Genomic DNA, 18,248 nt, shown 5'->3' with positions numbered 1-18,248 from the left:
GCACGTACAGGGCAGCAGGTGGTGTCACCCGTGCGGGCGGGGGCTCGGCACAGCCTGGCTGCCCGAGGCCGGCGGTGCCCCGGCGCTCCCGGGAGCGGCGGCAGGAGGCGCCGGGAGTTCCCTTTCGGGGCATTGTGGGAACGCGCCATGCGGCCCGGCCTCACCTGAGCGGGGCGGGCGGGACGGGGGCGGCCGGGCCGGGCTGGGCCGGCTCCCAGCCAGCCGCCGCACCATGGTGAGTGAGCGGGGCCGAGCGGGGCCGAGCGGGGCCGGGAGGGAGGGAGGGAGCAGCCGCCCGTGCCCCCCGGAGCCGCCGGGCCCCTCGACGGGCGCGTTGTCAGGGCGGGGAGCGAGGCCGGGCGGAGCGGGGCTGCCGCGGGCGCTGCAAGGCGTTCCCAGGCGGCTTCGAACAAGGTTTGCACCTGTTCGGGGGAAATGAAACTTCTGTTCTTTTCCGTTTTGTTTTCCGACCCTCGGGATGAGCTCGGGTCACGCCGAGAGACTTTCGTAGATAACCAGGAAAACAAGGCTGTTAGAGGGAGGTTTTATAAAGTCTTCCTGTAACTCGAGGAGCTGAGGTGCAAGTCGGCTCCTGGAGAAGGATCGAGTGAGGTTTCGTGTAGATCTGGGTGTGTTTAGGCTGACTGGTGGCAAAGCGGGTCAGTGTTGAGTTTTCTTGTGGCGGGATCATTGGGAAGAGCTTTTCCCCAGGTTGTCAGGTGGACGCAGGGCTTGGACTGCAGCATGACCTACAGCCCGGGTCCTTCTGCACTGCCTGCTGCGGCTTGCTGGGATCTGGCTGCACCTCAGGTAATGCATCAGCAACAGAGCGTGGGGGTCTGGTTCTGTCCTCGTCTCTCGGTCACCAGTCTTAATGTGCGACCCGGCTCCAGGGCTGGCAGTGGCTTCTTCGAGCTTGCAAGGGGCAGCAGCCCTTCAGGTTAAAGGGCTTTCGGGCAGGATCCGGGAGGGGAGATCCTTTGCCTCTCCAGTGCTGCCTTCGGTTGGTTTGCTGAGATCAGTAAAGGTTGCTATGGATGCTCTCTTTTGCTACGAATGATGGCCAACATCCTGAGAACTGTGGCTAGATTTTCCCCAGGGGGGCTGCAGGCTCCCAGGTAGTGAGATGGTCAGTGATGCCTCATCTCACTGCTTGATAATTCAGGCTTGAGGCAGGTTCTACAGGCATGCCCCGAGCTGCTGTCTTGCACAATTTTCCCATTGTGTGCACCTGTAATACCAGTTACTGGCAGTGCAGCTGGACAGAAGCCTCTCAACTCCTTCAGTGGAGGCCAAGTGCTGTTGTTTGTCTCTATCCTCAAAGGCAGAGCTGTGTTGTTTCTCTTCAGTGGTTTAGCCAGAATGTTAAATATGTTAGTCTCCTGTATTTAGAAAGGTGTACCTGTCATTATATTTGCAAATAGAATATGCTCAGTAATGAGTTTACAGGTGGCAACACAGTCTCCCCGCCTTAAGTCTCTGTGGAGACCGAACATTTCTGGTTACACCCCGAGACAGCCCTACATACCCACTTCCCTCTGGTAAAGCTTATGTAAACAACTGGAGTTCCTATTTTGCCCTTGCCGGTCAGTAAATATGGGAGCTGATTTCAGGGAATCTGATCTCAGAACTCTCCTTGATGCATGTACTTCACAAATGCCAGTTTTCAAAGCACTCACAATAGTCCCAGGGGAGCACTGCTTACAACAATGCTGTTTACTGACGATTTGGAGTCTGGCTGCTGTATTGATGGTTAGAATTTTACAAGGTGAGTATGCATTCTTACAAGTAAGAATGTTACTTTTCCTTTTTCTGCGGCTGTAGTACAAACACGTGCTCCTGTTACTGCATTATATTAGTGTTGTCAGCGTTAACCTCTTCTTCTCTTGAGGGTCTGGTGCTGATGAAGCAGTGCTTTTGTCAGGGAACTCTAGCTTTAAATTTGTCTCATCCAGACTCTGGAAAGGAGTTGTTAACACTTGGTTGAGACAAGAAAAAAGGGTTTGCTGGGTTACAAACCAACAACCTTATCCAGGCTCACAAGTGATGAACTTTCAACAGGTCACTTAAACTTTCTATAAACTGGTTCCTCTGTTTTGAAATGACAGAGTTGTGCTCGCCACCTTTTTCTGTGTTTTGAGATGGAATTAAAGGTGCTTGTGCAAATGGTACCATGTCTTAGCAAGAGGGTTGTTCCAATTATTTGCTCTCTTGCAGATTTCCAGGCAAATTTCAGGGAAGAGTCTATTTAACAAAGCTCACTTCATACCTAGCTGAGAAACACCGCTTTTATGCCCAGCTTGTGCTTTGTAACATGTTTTCTTTTAAAAATGGCTTTTTAGAAAGACTAAATTCTGCTTCCTGATGTATGTGGGTGCAGCAGAGATAGATGTCATGAAGGATTGCTGTCTCAACAAAGTCAAAGAGTGGGGAGAGAGCACAGAGGAGAAAAAGATAAGTCTCCCCAAGGACGTGTGTTGCTGTAGTCTCTTGTGCCTGGAAGTGTTGCAACACCTCGATCCTGCTGCTGCCTCAGTGTTATCAGTATTTTGTGAATAAATACAGGGCTCTGCTTGCGTAGCTCTGCATGCAGACTTGGTGGCTGTACAGTAAAGGGTCTGATTCCCTCCTACCTGTGCAGCTCATCACTACAGGGAGACAAATTAGTACTTGTGGGCATGATCTGAAACCCTGGAGAAAGATCAAAATAATCCCACTGAGCACAGTGGGTCTAAAAATGTACTTGGCCTGAATAGAAAAGGAGTTGGCAAGCACTGTTTCCACTTAGCAAGACATTTGATAACCAGTCACTGATCTAGAAGCTGGGGTGGAAATATTAGTTGCTGTGACTGCAGCTGCTGACACCTGCCTAGTGTTTGGAAATGAACTCTCAGCTCTCCTGAATATTGATCTCATCAACACTCTCAATGCCCTTAGTTGTGAAAATGGACGTAGATCTGCAAAAGATGTTTTCAACTCTGCACAGAGTTTACTATTTACTGTTCTCAGAATGACTGCCTATTTTCCACTCATGCCAGAGCTGAATACACGGCTGTGTATTGTCCTCACAACAACAATCAACTTTGCTTCTAGGCATTTACCTCTGAAAGACAAGAAGGGCAACAGGTTAGAACAGATGAGAGGAGAGAAAATGACAAATAAATTAGTCAGTTGTTCAAGACAGCAGTTCTTGTGCTGTATTGCAAAAAAAGTTGATTTGGTGTTTGTTTCTTTGTTAATTTATCTAGTAGTGAACTTTTACTGTGGTAGTACATAATGGCAATGGAATGGCATCCTGTCTAGAAGATCCTGAGTTGATAAACTTCGTGCTTGGAAAGAGGTGACTGCAGGGGAAGTGATAGAAACACATGAATATAAAGATTTGTTGCTACACAAAGAGTCATGGTACATCCTGTGAAATTTTTAGACACTAAATGTATAAAAAATAAATGGGAATACTTTCTCACACGGTGTAGATGACTGTTTTCTGTCCACTGCTGAGTGGGTGTCCCAGTGGTTAGGCAGTTCATAGAGGGTGGGGCCACAGGTGGGTGAGTTGTTTGCATGCAGTTTCTGTCCCGTAGTTCTTAAACCTGTGATTCTTGGAGATGGGACTTCCAGAGTGATTTTACACATGCCCTGTTCCTTATCCTTGTGCCCTTCTGGAAGCTGCTTAGATCAGAGTGTACAGCTCAGAGGCTGATCCATAATCTGGCATTCCGTTACTCCCTGTCATTCAGCTGAGCTTTAGAATAGCATTTTGTGGGATTTATGAGGAAAAATGTTTTTACAGTTCTTTGGAAGCATGTAATCTCCGACTTGCCAATTTCGGCTGTTCCTTCTCTGAGTGCTCATGACCATTACAGATCATCACAGTTTAATACTGGAGCCTGCTCAGGCCACCCAGGAATTGCCATTCACACTTTACTGTCCATGGGTAATAAGCTCATTCCTGGAAAGCAAAAGAAATGCTATGATAGATCATCTGCTGATTATTTGCTTCATAATCAGCAATGTAATAATACTTGCTTTTTAAAATATAAATATGTTTTTGCTCACAAATAAGGAAACTGCAGGCATGTCAGAGCCAGGAGTTACTAGGAAGTGGAATGCCTAGAGGGCTTTAGAGAAAGCCATGGTATTTAGGGTGGGCAAATGCAGGAAGAAGGCAGGAGGGATAATGGGCAGCTGTGTCTGTCACGAGGCAGGAAAATGACAGATTTTGCTGCTTTTCCATGTCTTTAGTTACTTCAAAATCCTATGTTTTATAAACGATCCCATGGATCTTCTGAAGCCATCAGTACCTCCAAGAGCCACAAAAGGACAATGTGATGAAAGTACTGACAAAACTGGTGAGTCAGGGAGGGCAGACAGAGCTGCCCGTCCCTCAGGTATTTGCAAGATTTATGCTTTGGCATCCACATCAGGCATTTCTGTGAGCCATCTGTGGTCTTGCTAGTGATGCCTAAATTAAAACAATATTGCTCGTGTGAAAAGAATTCTGTCTGCATGACATGTGCCCAGTTACTAATTTCCATCCCTGTCCATTCATTTCCCTGCTGTCCTATTCCTGCAGGCTGTCATTGCATTTTCTTTGCTGCCTTGGCTCTGGGCTTTCTTGAGTAGACACCCCTGTGCCTTTGCATTTCTGCAGATGTTGCAATGTGGAGAGGGAGTTCCAAGATCCAGTCCTGCAAGCATGGCACTTCATTTGGGAGTCAGAATACAGTGTGCAGAGGCATTGGGGTAGGATGGGAAGGTACAATTTACATTTGTGTGTTTGAAGGCAAGCTTGGAGTGCCTGTTTGGCCTGGAATGTCCTGATGTGTGTTTCTCAGTATTACAGACATAACCCCAGGTACTCCATGCACCAGTGTTTTTTTCTTCTCTAGCTTGCTGAGTGTATGTAGGATGTCCATCTGCTCTCCTCTGTTAGGGAGGGCATTAAAATCCCTCTTCACTAACCAGCAAATGCCTGTAGTTGCCTTGCTGCTTGCCTTTGGAGCTTGGGGATAGTTTTGCACAGACACTTGTAGTTCTCAGTGACTTGTTAACCAGCACAGGAGCTCTGTGGTCGGTATCCTGTGCTCAGTCCCCTGGGGTAAGTGATGGGCACAAACTACAGAGGAATGAGAAACAGGCTCACTGTTGTTTGAGTAAAATGCAGAGATGTGCCATGTTGTGCAAGGCTGTGTGCTGGAAGGAGAGCAGTGATGTGTTGGGTGAGTGCTTGTGTGCTCTGAGCTCTAGAGAACCTGTGGGAAGTGCTGCATGCAGCTCTCTACAGCCTCTGGGCTCAGGAGATGGGCTGGGAAAGAGTCAGTACCTCAGGCATTTCCTTTCTTTCAAGTCTCATGATGGGACTTGGATAAACAGCAGAATGAATTTCTGATCCTTTCTCATTCTACAGGCTAAATATTAGGCCAACATATAAAACATTTTGGAAGATTCTCTGCTCTGGCCCTTCCTTCTGTAAACAGTGGTTGCTTCTTTTATGTTTATGCTTAAGTTAAAGCCATATTGGTTTTTTACCTTAATGAAAAAAATGTCATTTTAAAAGGGAAAATTGAGAATTTCTCAATTGAAAATGCTTAAATAAAATAGTTTAGTGTTTCCAGAAGATTATTTTGTGCTCTTTCAGAGCTACAAGCATGATCTGAACTCACATGTATCTTTGGTCCTTTTGGAGCTCAAGTTTTCTGTGAGCATCTTTGTTGGGAGCTGGGGAAACCGGTATGAGGCTGCTGCCCATCTGCGCTGTTCCTGCTCCAGCAGCCATGGGAATCCCCTGGCTGGAGAAGTGTCTGTCAGCTGCCTGAGGAGCCAGGTTAGCTTGTCACCGTGTGGATGTGCCTGCCTTGTCCCACAGCAAAGGTTTTTTACTTTGCTCCTAGAGAGGTCAGAGGCAAGGGAAGGGCACTTGCAGTGCCTTCATGTAGCAGGGCTTTGCAAAGAACTGATAAGATAAAGCGGAAATGAAACTAAAAGAGCTGCACCTTTTGCTGGAACCCACTGGGTGAAATTTTAGCTCCGTTTCTTCACTTGAAGTTCAAGGAACAGGCTGGAAAAATAGCTTCACGTGCCTGGAAAGTGCACTGGGGTTGTAGTGAATTAGGGGTAGCTCTCAGCAGCCTTGTTCAGCCTCTCCCCTGGTCTCCCACTCCTTGTAGTAACCTAACCAAGGTGTCCTCTGCCTCCCAAAAACAAGTAAGCAACTAAAAACACCTCTTAAGAGCCCAGCCTAGGAGGCAGAGGGATGCGATAACCTTGTTAATGATTGTTTCAAATCTCTTCAAACTGCTGCTTTTTGTGAGCTCAGCCAGCTGGCATCCCTGCTGTGCCTGTCCCCTGGCAGCACTGGAGGTACAGTGATGCTGCTGCTTCCCTGGCAGAGCCTGAGGCAGCTTTTATGCCAACTCCAGCCTGGGCCTGTGCTTGCTTATTACCTGAAAACTGGAGTAATTCCACTTGCAGGAGTAAAAATTTAAGAAAAGAGTAATTATTCTCTGTAAAAACTGGGTGCCATTGCCTGCATCTACCCCTTTGGAGCTATTCTGGAAATCTGTGCCGCCTCTGCTCTCCAGAGCAGGGCAGGAGATCCAGCATCGCTGTTGGTGGGACATTGGGACAGCCCAGCCTGTGTGCAGGAGGCACAGGAATGCCTGTGCTGTAGGGAGGACATGGGGCAGGAATGTCACCAGTGAATGCCTGTGCTGTAGGGAGGACACAGGGCAGGAATGTCACCAGTGAATGCCTGTGCTGTAGGGAGGACACCAGGGCAGGAATGTCACCAGTTTATGAGGAATGAGCCAAGGTCTCAACCTGCTGGATGTAGAGATAAGTGGGAGCAGAGCTGGAGGGAGCTTGGGCAATTAGAAAGCTCCTTGAGTTTTGTGATCACGTCCTTAGTTACAGATCAGGAGGGAGCAGCTTGAGCTCAGCTATACTGTTTTGATTATAGTTTTATTTAACTCAAGTGAAGCTATCAAGAAGGTTGTTGCTGTCTGGATCAATACCATATGTTATAAATATCCTTAAAATGCTGGTGTGCTGGTCCATTTGAAATCTTTGGTAATAAGGTAAGGGTGACTTCAGCATCATGAAAAGCATAAAATCAATGTGTAACTATGATCACGTGTGCCTGTAATGATCTGGCACAGCTTTTGTTGCATGGACTTTGGATGTATTGTTTAGGGGAAATTGCTCAGAAATGTTCCTAATGGAGATGAAGTGAGGAAGAATCCTGTGCCAGATAGGAGGCAATACACTGCTTCAGGATTTCTGTTTTGCTGGGTTTGTGCATATTTGATTTTTTCTTACTTGCTTACATCATGCAGACTAAGTACGTGTTTGAAATTTTAAAGCTGAGTGCCAACAGTATTTAACAAGCATCTGTCAACTCCTGTGCTGCTGTGAATAAATGTTTTAGTGACAGAGCAAACAAGTAAGGAATTAATATTTTTAATAAAGTAGTCTGTTTTGAATTTTACATATTTGCTTTAGAAGTGTCTGAAGCCCCAGAGTGTGTATTAAAGGTCAGTAGCCAGATGGGATTTCATGTAACAGCAGAATACCAAAATACCTATGCTTGAGTGTGTTAGTATTCTGTCTTGTCCTGATCTGGGTAGATTGTTAATAGGTCAATAGGTCTGTTCAGTACGTCTTTCTCATTTCACCCTACTGGCATTCCAAACCAACTGTGTGTTCAGAATTTTTTAATTTCAGTATTTACTTTCCTCCCCCCCTCTAAAACAGAACCAAACCTCACTAAACAAATCAAAAACCAAAAGGAATTTTTTATTCTTGAAACGTTTTGGGGATTAAAAAAAGCTCTAAGGGCTGGAATAATGTGAATGTTCATAATTTTTAAAAGAGATAATTTAATGAAGGTAGGTTTTGTTCATTTTCAGTTGTGATGTAAAAATAAATACTGATAAAAACATCTGGACAGCTGTCTATGTTGGGAAACAGATCATTTCATATCAGAGCAAAGAATGAAAAATAGTAAAAAGGAAGCAGAATATGAACTCTATTAGACTAAAACAGTGGCAGCAGATCAAGCAGACTTCAGGGGAATCAGAATAAGTTAAAAAAGAGCTTTATCATAGCAAGTTGCTTCCTCTCCACCAGGTACAGCCAGTCAGTCTGGTTTTCCCCAGGCTTCTGTTGGCAGCTGAAGGTCTGGATTTTCATTGTGGTCTGGGAATTTTCATTGATTAACATGTCATGTATTGTCTGTTGCCCTACAGAAAGTTTTTAAGGAAAGCTGAAAGTTTCCTCACTCTGCCAAGGTGACTGTTTAAGGGCATTCCTAAGGCAATTCCTAATTTGCAAATGTTATTTATATGTGAGTTTCGGGTGTCTGTTTTACAAAGGTGGCTTTGATTTTGGAGGGCTCTTAACCGAATTTGGAGAGGTTACAGCTGAAGCAGAGGGTAAGCCCAGAGCTGCTGGAGTGACAGAGCTGCCTCACCAAGCAAATCCTTGCCCAGCCACACACCCAGACAGGAAAGAGGATTCTTGCTCTTTTTTCTGCAGTCTTCCTCTTCTGCCTCCCCTCCCCTGGGGCTCCTTGATGAGTTCCCGTCTTTCTCCTCTCCTCCCCCAGGGACATGGAGAAGCCAGATGCCACAGAACAGGTTTGGAACCAGTCAGCAAATGTTATGCAGGTTGAATTACAGGAGGAGGAGAAGCAGTTCTAGTGCATGTCCTTTCTCACAGTGGGGTGAATTAGAGCCTCTTGCACACCCTGGAGATCACCTTGCAGGAAGAAATGGGACATCTTTTACATGTTTGTGTTATTAAACAGTAAACTGGAGAAATTTCTCTGGAAAGGAAAGTCCCTTTCATTTTTATCTGCTACCCCTGCATGTGGCTTGCTGTGCATGTAATACAACCCTTTTTAGACAGCTGTACTAATTGTTGCAGATTAGGTTAAATTTTAAACCCTCTGTAAAGGCAGAAATGATCCAAGTTTGAAACTACTGAGCCAATTGTAATGTGTTTGATCAGTCTGAAGTTTATAATGGCCAAATAGTGGCAAAGGCTGCACCAAAGGGGACCTGTAATCCTGGCAGGGAACAGTCCAGGAGACAGGCTTGGGTGAGCTGCTTATCAGATTATTACAGCCCATTAGTTAAAGGAGGGAAAAGTATCCCAAGGAAGGTTGAAGAAAATCACAGTGTGTGTTAGTTTCATCTGTCGTCTATTTGCTGTTCATGAATTTGCAAACCTTCCATATTTTGTATTTTTGATGTCTGTTCTATTTATTGATAGATCATTTAATGTCAAAGTCTAGCAGTTAATTTTTTTTTTTTGTAGCCCTGAAAGTAAGGGTGTTGTTTTTTATCCTGGTACACTTTTATAGATCTTGATAGAACAGAAGGCCCCATAACTTTCCAGTCTGTTAAGTAACTTACTGCTGCATTTGATTCATAGATGCATGAGAAGGGGATAGAGTTCCAATTTAGAAATCTGGTTTAAAAGTTTGATCTAAAAAATACCACAACAAACTATTTTTCCAATAGCCTACAAATAGAAAATGGAGTCATTTTGATTACTTACTGACGTTTATGGAGGTAATCCTGCACAGTGCTGTGGGTGGTTGGGTTTGATTCAGTAAAACAAGCTAATAAAATTACTCTCAGCTCCCAGGCCAAAGCTTGTCTCCACAGACTCCACGTGTGAAGGAAGCCAATGCTCTCTTAGGAACTGTACTCTTCATCCCAACCCACTCAGTCTCGGACCTAAAAATTCCCTCTGGCATGGGCCCTGGGTCTGGTGATTGTTAGTCACAGCCAGCATGCCCTGGGATGGTAAGAAAGGGAACCAAACACTCTGCTTTCCAAGGTATTCTGCTTGTAGCAAGTCATTTGCCTTTGTTTTCCTCTGGAATTACAACTTTTAAAGATGAGTAAAGCATTGCAGGATAATCTACCTCTATTTGCAGTTTGGCTGCTGAAAACCAAACAAAAAATTCTTAATCAACATCTCTCTTGTCATCAGCACTATAGGAAAGCAAATACATTTTCACAGTCAAGGAGCAAGGAACAGATGAGCTGTTAGATTTGTGTTTGTGCAGTACTTCAACATTACCAGGTTTATTGATGCATCAGAGTCTTTCTAGTGGGATGTAATGAACAGAGCCACGAGAGTGAGGAATGTGTTGTGTCGTGACAGTGGGGCTGGGCAGAGCAAAGCTGAACTGAATGGAGCAGTACTGGATGCTGAAATTGAAAATGCTGAAAGCCATTTAACCTTTTAAGAATGTATTATGTACCTCCTACAGAGTTCCCACAGAATTGATTACAGATTGAAGAGGCTTCAGAAATTAGAAAAAGGAAGAGGAACCAAAAGAAGAGAAACCCTACACACAATATTTTTACTCCTAAGTACACGCAGCTTTCTGTCATGTTTTGTTACGGTAGTTCTTGGCTGGCCAGTGATACATACCTAGGCTTGAGGGTGCACTATTTTGCTGCAGACTGTAGAATTTAGAATTGTGCTACAGTAAAGGCTCTATTTTCTGGATGTATATATTACTGTAATAATAAAATTGCCATGTGAGGTACAGAGTTACAGTCTGCATATGAAGCAGCGTGGGACAGGAGACCCAAACAATGAGATTTTTGGAGCTTATGTATGAATGTTTATGCATTTACGAGCATTAATGGATATTTTCTGATTGCAAAGAACATTGCCACAGCTCATAAAAGTGGTGGTGAGTCATCACCTGCATGTGTAGTAGGAACAGTGGAGGTCTCCAAGCAGTTTTAAGTGGAGAGCAGCTCGCTTTCCTGAGAGTGAAACATAACATCCTGAAGTAACTGACTGGCAGAAAGTGGTGGTAATATTCACAGTGATTCCCTGGGTTGTTGGTATTTAACCTTTTAGGGGCATAAGGTTGCACTTCTGCAGATATATGTGTATTACATGCAGGCACTCAGGTTTAAGGTCTCTTGGGTCCAAAAGCTGACCCTAAACCACAATGCCTTTTCATTTTCTTTTCCTATTGAAACACAGCAGGCAGAGGATGTCACAAAACTCTTAGCTTTATGCCGAACATGCTGTCAGTTTTTCATATATTTGTTGACTCATTCCCTGCATTTTCAGTCAAATCTGATCATCCTCTCCTATCTGATGATTCACCATATTTTTAGAAATTTGTTTATCCAATAGCTGCTACCTGTACCCAATAGCTTTTAGATGGACTCCTGCGGACCTGCTGCTCTTATCTGTGGAACTTATGCTCTGCTTTTCAAAACACCCTCATCTTTACAAGGGCTTTGGAGTTAAAGTGCTGTGCAGCAAGCAAAATAACCTTTCATTCAGCTAGCTCCTCTCAGTGGGCAAGTTTATGGACAGGGAGTGCTGTCCCTACATCCCCTGGGAAGGGGTAACCCTGGCAGCTGGAAGATTGCCATGTCAAAACCAGTAATATGGCAGAGAAAGGCAAAATCATGGTGCTTTGCTCTTCACTGTAATCAGGCCATGTGTCCTGCCAGCAGCACACTTGTTTTCATTTAGCAGACTTGTCTGGAGAGTATTATAGGACTCAACAGAAGGCAGCTACAAAATTCTTGTAATTTTACAAAGCACATTAGACTAACGATGGCAAGAGCCTTGTTTCCAGCAGTAGATCCTGCCACAGACACACATCACTGAAACCTTCCTTCTTTCCCTAAAACAATCCCATATTTTAAGTCTTTCTCAGTATAGTCAGAACTCTTATCTCCAGATTACTCAACAACTATGCAACTCAATAGCTAGAGAATGGTTCTGAATTATGAATGAATGCTTTGTTTAAAATCCAGTAGATTTTCCTTGTTGGTTTTTTTGGGTTTTTGTTTTTTTTTCTTTTGTGTAGAAATTTCTCTGCTCAGACTTTGTCAGAGTGTGGAATGATTGTATCTTCACAGAAATCTGCCGTGTAATCCTGATAGTGATTGTGAACATTTGTAGTCCTCACTTGGAAATGTAGTGATGAGGTATAGGTACAGCAATAAACTGGAAGAGGAAACAAGGAGCAGAAGGGATTAGGGTATAGATTGAAAAGCTCTAGGGAAGGATAAGGTTAGGCTAATGGTGAGGGATGTTGTAAGAGACCTGCTGGGTCAGGGTTTTGCGAGGATTGGGAGCAAGTGAGGCTCCTGTGCTTCTCCCAGGTCCCCCCAGGATCAGAGGAAGCCAGCAGTCACTGTATGGACAACTGGCAGTGTACCTGCCATACAAATGGATATATAGCTACACTTTCCCTTCCTGCAAATCCCCAGGTCCTGGTATTGGTACTGGTGAGAGCAGCAGTCAGGATGCCTGGCAAGAGCAGGGCAGTTCAGATGTCTTCAGCCTCTAAAAAACATCTCTATCTCCTCCCCTGCCCTACAGGTGGGTTTGTAGGGCTTTTTTCCATTTAGCAGATGTCCTGTTGGGGAAGGATGTTGTCCTCAAATTGATGTCCTGCACTCTTTAAAGCCATTTTCATGCTCTGGATGAATGGGTTTCTATACTGCTAATTTTACACTATGGTCAGTTATTTTAACCTGCTAATACTACTATTTATATAAATGTGAATTGATACTTTTCTCCCAAAGCCCCACTGGTATTTAAAAGCTGGCTGTGGTGTATTTCAGTAATACTGCTTATGCTAAGCAGGAAAAAAATCATAGATCAAACCTTGTAAAGTTATGACTAGCTTTAAAATTGAAATTTTTGAACAGTTTAGATACTGTCCTTTATTTTATACAGTATCATTTACTGAGCTCTGTCCTTTGTCATTACAATTGTCTTATTTTCATAATACCCTGATTTCTTCAGTAAAACCAGTCAAGCTTCCTTTCCAAAGTAGGTTTCTTCTGCCCCTTATTATCTCTTCTAGGAACCTGCTGTTTTGTGATCTGAAGTAGGGCAATATTAGAGTTGTTAGTGATTATGATTACTATCTCAGTCTTCATATTTCTAGTCTTCTGCCACACTGATCCTGATTTCCCTATGCCTTTTGTGGATAAGTCTTTATTCCCTTCACTGGGGTATCTGATTTTGCCCTCTTCTCACCACTGCAAAGTGGTGGTGCTCCTCCTGTTCCCCAGGGCAGGGGCAGAAAAGGAAGCAAAGCTGCTGTTTGTACAAGGTAAGGAGGATGGGTAGGTGGAGGATATAAAGGGTTTACCTAGGGAAGATGTGCCACAGGGAGGGAAGAGCTGCCTGGGAAAGAAACAGGAGAGAGGAGTGATCCTTCCCAAGCTGAGCCTATCCCAGATCTCACTGACACCATGTCCTACCATCGTGCCAGGGTTGGAGGTGTGTGGCCAGGACTCGGATTTCTGGTGCCAGGCAGAGGAATGCTCTTCCCTGGCCATGGCCCTGGTGTTAACCATGTTGCTTTGTTTACTCTAGATACACTTTATACTGCTGTTCAGTCGGCAGGGGAAGTTAAGGCTTCAGAAATGGTACACGACGCTACCTGATAAAGAGAAGAAAAAGATCATTCGAGAAATTGTTCAGATTATTTTGTCTCGCAATCAAAAAACAAGTAGTTTTGTTGACTGGAAAGACCTCAAGCTTGTTTACAAAAGGTGTGAGTAACTTTGTAAGAATGTATAATCACTACTCATATGAATAACACTCTCTAGAAGAGGAAGAAGAAAGACTCACTTAAGGAAAAGCAGCAAACAACACTCGTGGTGCAGGGGCTGAGTTAGGAGCCTGCCGTTGGCAATCTGGGTATAACAAGTGTGTCCCTGGACAAACCAGCAGGGTAATTGTGAGATGCAAAATACTTGTACAGTCTGTCAAACGAGAAAAACAGGAGTAACCTTATAGGTATTGGTGTTTAGAAGGCATTAGACCTCCCTGCCCTTTCAAATTCTCTAGGGTAACCTGGCTGAGATGTGTGTGCTGGGTTTTATCAGCTGTGGAGATTGCAGGAACTGTTCCAAGACACTTTCATAATTTTGACAAATTTTGGTTTTGAAATATTTATTTCTCTGGAAAGTATTAATTCTTATTTCCTTTTCCAAAGAAATTACTGGTCCCCAGTTACACAGTGCCTCATGCTAACTGCCTGTTTGTTCTCCTAAAGTTGCAGCAAACAAATTTAGCTTTAATGTGTAGTACACTGGGTAAATTAAACATCTCCCATTTAGCAAAAACTGAGTTCCATGCTGTGAAGGGAAGGATATAAACATCTGACCAGAAGCTGTGACAAGTTGGCCTCCAGCCACAGTATCAGCAAGCTGAATAGATCATGGGTTGGTTTAAACATAAAGTTTTGGTGCGAGTCAGTTACAAAGCTTGTTTGGTCTAAGCAGCTTCGTGCATTCTGGCTGTCTGTGAAGCACTGTCATCTGACAGCCAGCAGGCTTCCTGAGATTTAACTCCTTTCAGCTTTGCCTTATTTTTGTTTTTTTAATTAGAAGGGGTAGCTTGTCCTACAGTTTAATGAACCTCACTTACTATAGCGCTATTGCAGCAGGTGAAAAAGACCTGAAAGAACTACTTACTACTGATTTATTGCCTGTTTTATTATGTCCAGTGTTACAGGTGTCCCACTTTACCAAGGGTGAAGTTGGTTCTTCTAACTGAAACAATAATTTGTTTAAATCATCTGATCTTCTAAAATGTTCCCTGGGACACTGTAAGAGTGAAAGAAAATGTTTATTTTAGAAACTAGATAGGAATTAAATGTCATGTGAATGACCTCTAAGAGATGAGCAGAGCACTGAGGTCCCAGCTGTTCACTGCCATGTTTTTGCCTGTGTTTCCCCAGGTATGCTAGTTTGTATTTCTGCTGTGCAATAGAAGACCAGGATAATGAGCTCCTGACACTAGAGGTCGTTCATCGATACGTGGAGCTCCTGGACAGATACTTTGGAAACGTAGGTTTCACTTTCTCCCATGAACTCATTCCTGTCTGCCCGATAAACAAAACTATGTGCAGCTGATTTGCTTTGTGTTCCACCTGCTGCACTTGCCATGCAGGTGCTCTCAATTCAGAATGAAATTATTAGGGTATTTTATAAAATAATGCTGAAATGATCATAAGATTGGTTTTCCATCCTTTTTCCACTCATGCAGAATCTTAATCTCGATGCTTTGTATGTCTGTCTTAGGATAGAATCTGAAGGGAAAGATTCAGGAAAAATTATTTTAAAAACTCAAAGCAGGTTAAAGTACTTTAATTCTCTCTCCTGACATTGTAAGATATACTGGTTTTGTTTGTCTCATAATACTGGGTAACAATTAAGGACATAGAGGCAAAACATAAAATCAGCATGTTTATAAAGAAAAGACTTAAAGAAGGTCCAAATAAGTCTTTGGAGACTACAAGACACCCATCTTTTCTCTGAATATTTTTGAAATTATCCTGCCTACCTTAATTCATATCTTAGTTAAATCAGTGTGCCATGACTCATGTCTGTACTGCCTCAAAACTAAAAAGCAGTTAGTGGCTGTTGCTGGGCAGGGAATTGTCTTGCTCTGTGAAACTGTAACCCTTATTACAAGGGCTCTGTAGGACCTGTGATAAGATTAGTGGGCCAGCTTTGGGCTCTGACAACCAGCATGAACTTAATAAAAAAGTGGAGTATCTTTGCTGCAAGTCTGTATATGTGGAGAGGATATGTGCAGAAACTTCAGTATTACATAACATGCAGTTTATTTCTTCACCCTGCTACCTGCCACAGGGGTGCATATGCTGAGGATATTCAATCATCACAACAGCTTTTGGCATAGTAGTGCATATAATACTGTACAGGTGATTTAAATGTGGTTGTGGCCTCTTGTTCTGGCAGGTGTGCGAGCTGGATATCATCTTCAATTTTGAAAAAGCTTATTTTATTCTTGATGAGTTTATAATTGGTGGAGAAGTACAAGAGACTTCAAAGAAGACTGCAGTGAAAGCCATAGAAGACTCTGACATGTTGCAGGAGGTAAGGCAGAGGAGGACAAAAGGCAAACACCTCACCTTCCTACATCTCCCTTGTTTGACAGGAGATGAAAACACAGCTAAGCACTTCTGGTACTTAATTATCCAAGTGTGTCTTCCATTCGGTTTCAACAGGTACAACAGGGCAGTTACATAAGCTTTCAATTCAGCCCTCCTGGTATCATCTAGAGGCTCTTTATATAAAGCTGTTGCTCTCTTGCAGCTTAACTGCTACAGTTTATTTAAAAATAGTTTAAGATGTATCTAAGATACTTCTTTAATATAAAAACATAATCTAGGGTTATATTTTATGTATGTATATGTAAAGACAGAAAAATCTCTTCTATTTCACTAATACATTGGAAACATGACCTACTATTAACATTTAAAATTGGAAATAGTATGTGCTGGCAAACTGCTTTCATTCAGAAGCACCTGTGTAGTTTTTCTGCCAGGCACAAATATGTAACCCTTATTCAGAACCCTGCAGGAATTCACTTGTAACTAGGTACCATTGAGTCAGGAATGGCAAAAACAGTTGAATGTGATGGGTTTCATTCATTTTTCCCTCAGTAGTGAAGGATCCATCACAATGCTGACGGGAGCAGCACAGTGCTAGAACTGGCTTGGGACGTGCTGTGGGAGTTGAGCAGGTTCTCACAGTGCTCTGCCCTGTGCACATGAAACTCAGCACTGTGTGCAAAGGCCACTGGCATGATGAGTTTAGCCATAACTGTGCTATGGCATGATTTAAATGTCAGATTTTAAACCACTCTGTTACATGTTTTTAAAGTGGCATTATTTCTGCATTTTAATCAATTTTACCTAATTTCCTGCAAAACTAAAGCTGTCCTCAAGAGGGTTTCTATGATTATTACTGTACCACTCCATAATGCATCAGTTGTTTCTTTTCTCTTTTTGTTGTTTCCTAGACAGTGGAAGAATACATGAACAAGCCTGCATTTTAGTGTTAAACTACCTGAAGAGAAAACTGCTGTATGAACCTCTAAAGTGCACTTCCTGAAATTGCTTCCCAATGTGCCAGATCCTCAAAGAAATACCAAAAACCAGTAACTGAAGGGGTTTGTTTGTATAATGGTGAAGATGAAAGTCAGCTAATGTAGCAAGGGGTTTAACAATTCTGTGCTTTGCATTACTCTGTACATGAGTTTCTCAGAGTTGTTACTACCCCAATCTAGTTTCTCTGCTCCTTGCTGGACTCAGCTGTTGTTTTGCACCATGTCTTTTAGCTACGGGTTTTGTCATCACAAAATGCTCCTCTGACAACATTTTGAAGAGGTATTTTTACTAGTTTTGTTCACTGCTGACTGTATGAATCTACTTTTGTACAAATGTCCATTATTTTGAATGTAATGGTTATTCTGCTGTAATAATAATTTTTTTCTAAAAGCCAAATTGCTGTGGGCCCTGATTTCACAAACTTCTTGTGACAAAATTAACCCTTGAAGTATATGAGGAAATACACATCTCTTTGGGGCAGCCTCTTTCTTTCACTGTCTTCTTTCTCTTTTCTGTTCTAGTTTGCTAATAAGACTGCTCCAACTGCTCCTACAGTGCACTCTGTGCCTCCTTTTAATCTGAATACTGTTTGGAGGTAGGTTTTTCCTAAGATTAATGAATCCTTTTTCTGCTGCTGCATGCAGATGGCCTGTTTCTTTCTCCTCATTTTCCTATCCCCTTCCTAGATCCCTTGGACCTATGCAAAGGCTTCAAACTTTGGAATTGTGCAGCATGAATGCAGGAGAAAACCTGGAGAGAAAAAAATCAGCCTTTGGAAGATAATCTCATATATCTTTTGGAATTCAAACTCATGTTTCCCAGTAGAGTTTTCCAATCTCAAATTCACACACCTGTTGGGATGATTTATAACTTTGCAAGCTGCAGAAAGGATAAGGTAGTAGAGAGGAGTCAGCTGGGCTGTGTGCCCTCCTGTGTGTTACAAGCCATTGCAGCAGAGTGTGTGTGGAGCTAGGTGTGTTAACTCTCCTTTCAGTGCAGTTTAGACTCTGTGAACTGATTGAACTGGCTTCCTTAGAGAATCCAAAGCTCAGAGAAATTCTGTTTATCTGAGCCCATAATTCTGAACTAGATGTTTTGTTTCTGTCAAATAATGAAATTATTCTATACAAAAATTAGGGAAGTTTCAGACAAATATACCAGAATGATCCAAGCATTGTCATATTTCTCTTCATTATATATATTTCCCTTGATTTCTGGCATGAACAGTCAATATTCTTTCTTTCAGAGGTCTTTCTAATCTTTAAATGTCCTGCATACTTACTCTGATTTTGTTACTGCTCCTTCC

General features: G+C 43.0%; 1 protein-coding gene across 1 annotated transcript; it reads left to right on the top strand.

Annotated features, from left to right (window-relative positions):
* Positions 1-190: 190 nt before the first annotated feature.
* Positions 191-17,338, top strand: AP1S3 (adaptor related protein complex 1 subunit sigma 3). The gene is made up of 6 exons (XM_086843731.1): positions 191-235; positions 712-810; positions 13,393-13,571; positions 14,765-14,873; positions 15,789-15,926; positions 16,855-17,338. Exons 1-6 carry the CDS (start codon positions 233-235, stop codon positions 16,888-16,890), a joined length of 564 nt encoding a protein of 187 aa, XP_086699857.1. The 5' UTR covers positions 191-232; the 3' UTR covers positions 16,891-17,338.
* The last annotated feature ends 910 nt before the right edge of the window (positions 17,339-18,248 follow it).

This window comes from Cyanistes caeruleus, chromosome 10, assembly GCF_971803275.1.
Source record: "Cyanistes caeruleus chromosome 10, bCyaCae1.hap1.1, whole genome shotgun sequence".
NCBI lineage: Eukaryota > Metazoa > Chordata > Aves > Passeriformes > Paridae > Cyanistes > Cyanistes caeruleus.
The sequence above is the reverse complement of the archived record's forward strand: the minus strand, read 5'-3'. Positions and strand labels throughout refer to the sequence as shown.

Coding starts and splice junctions, on each gene's coding strand:
- AP1S3 (XM_086843731.1), top strand. Junction 811..13,392: donor GGGATCTGGCTGCACCTCAG/GTAATGCATCAG, acceptor TGTTTACTCTAG/ATACACTTTATACTGCTGTT. Junction 15,927..16,854: donor ACTCTGACATGTTGCAGGAG/GTAAGGCAGAGG, acceptor GTTGTTTCCTAG/ACAGTGGAAGAATACATGAA.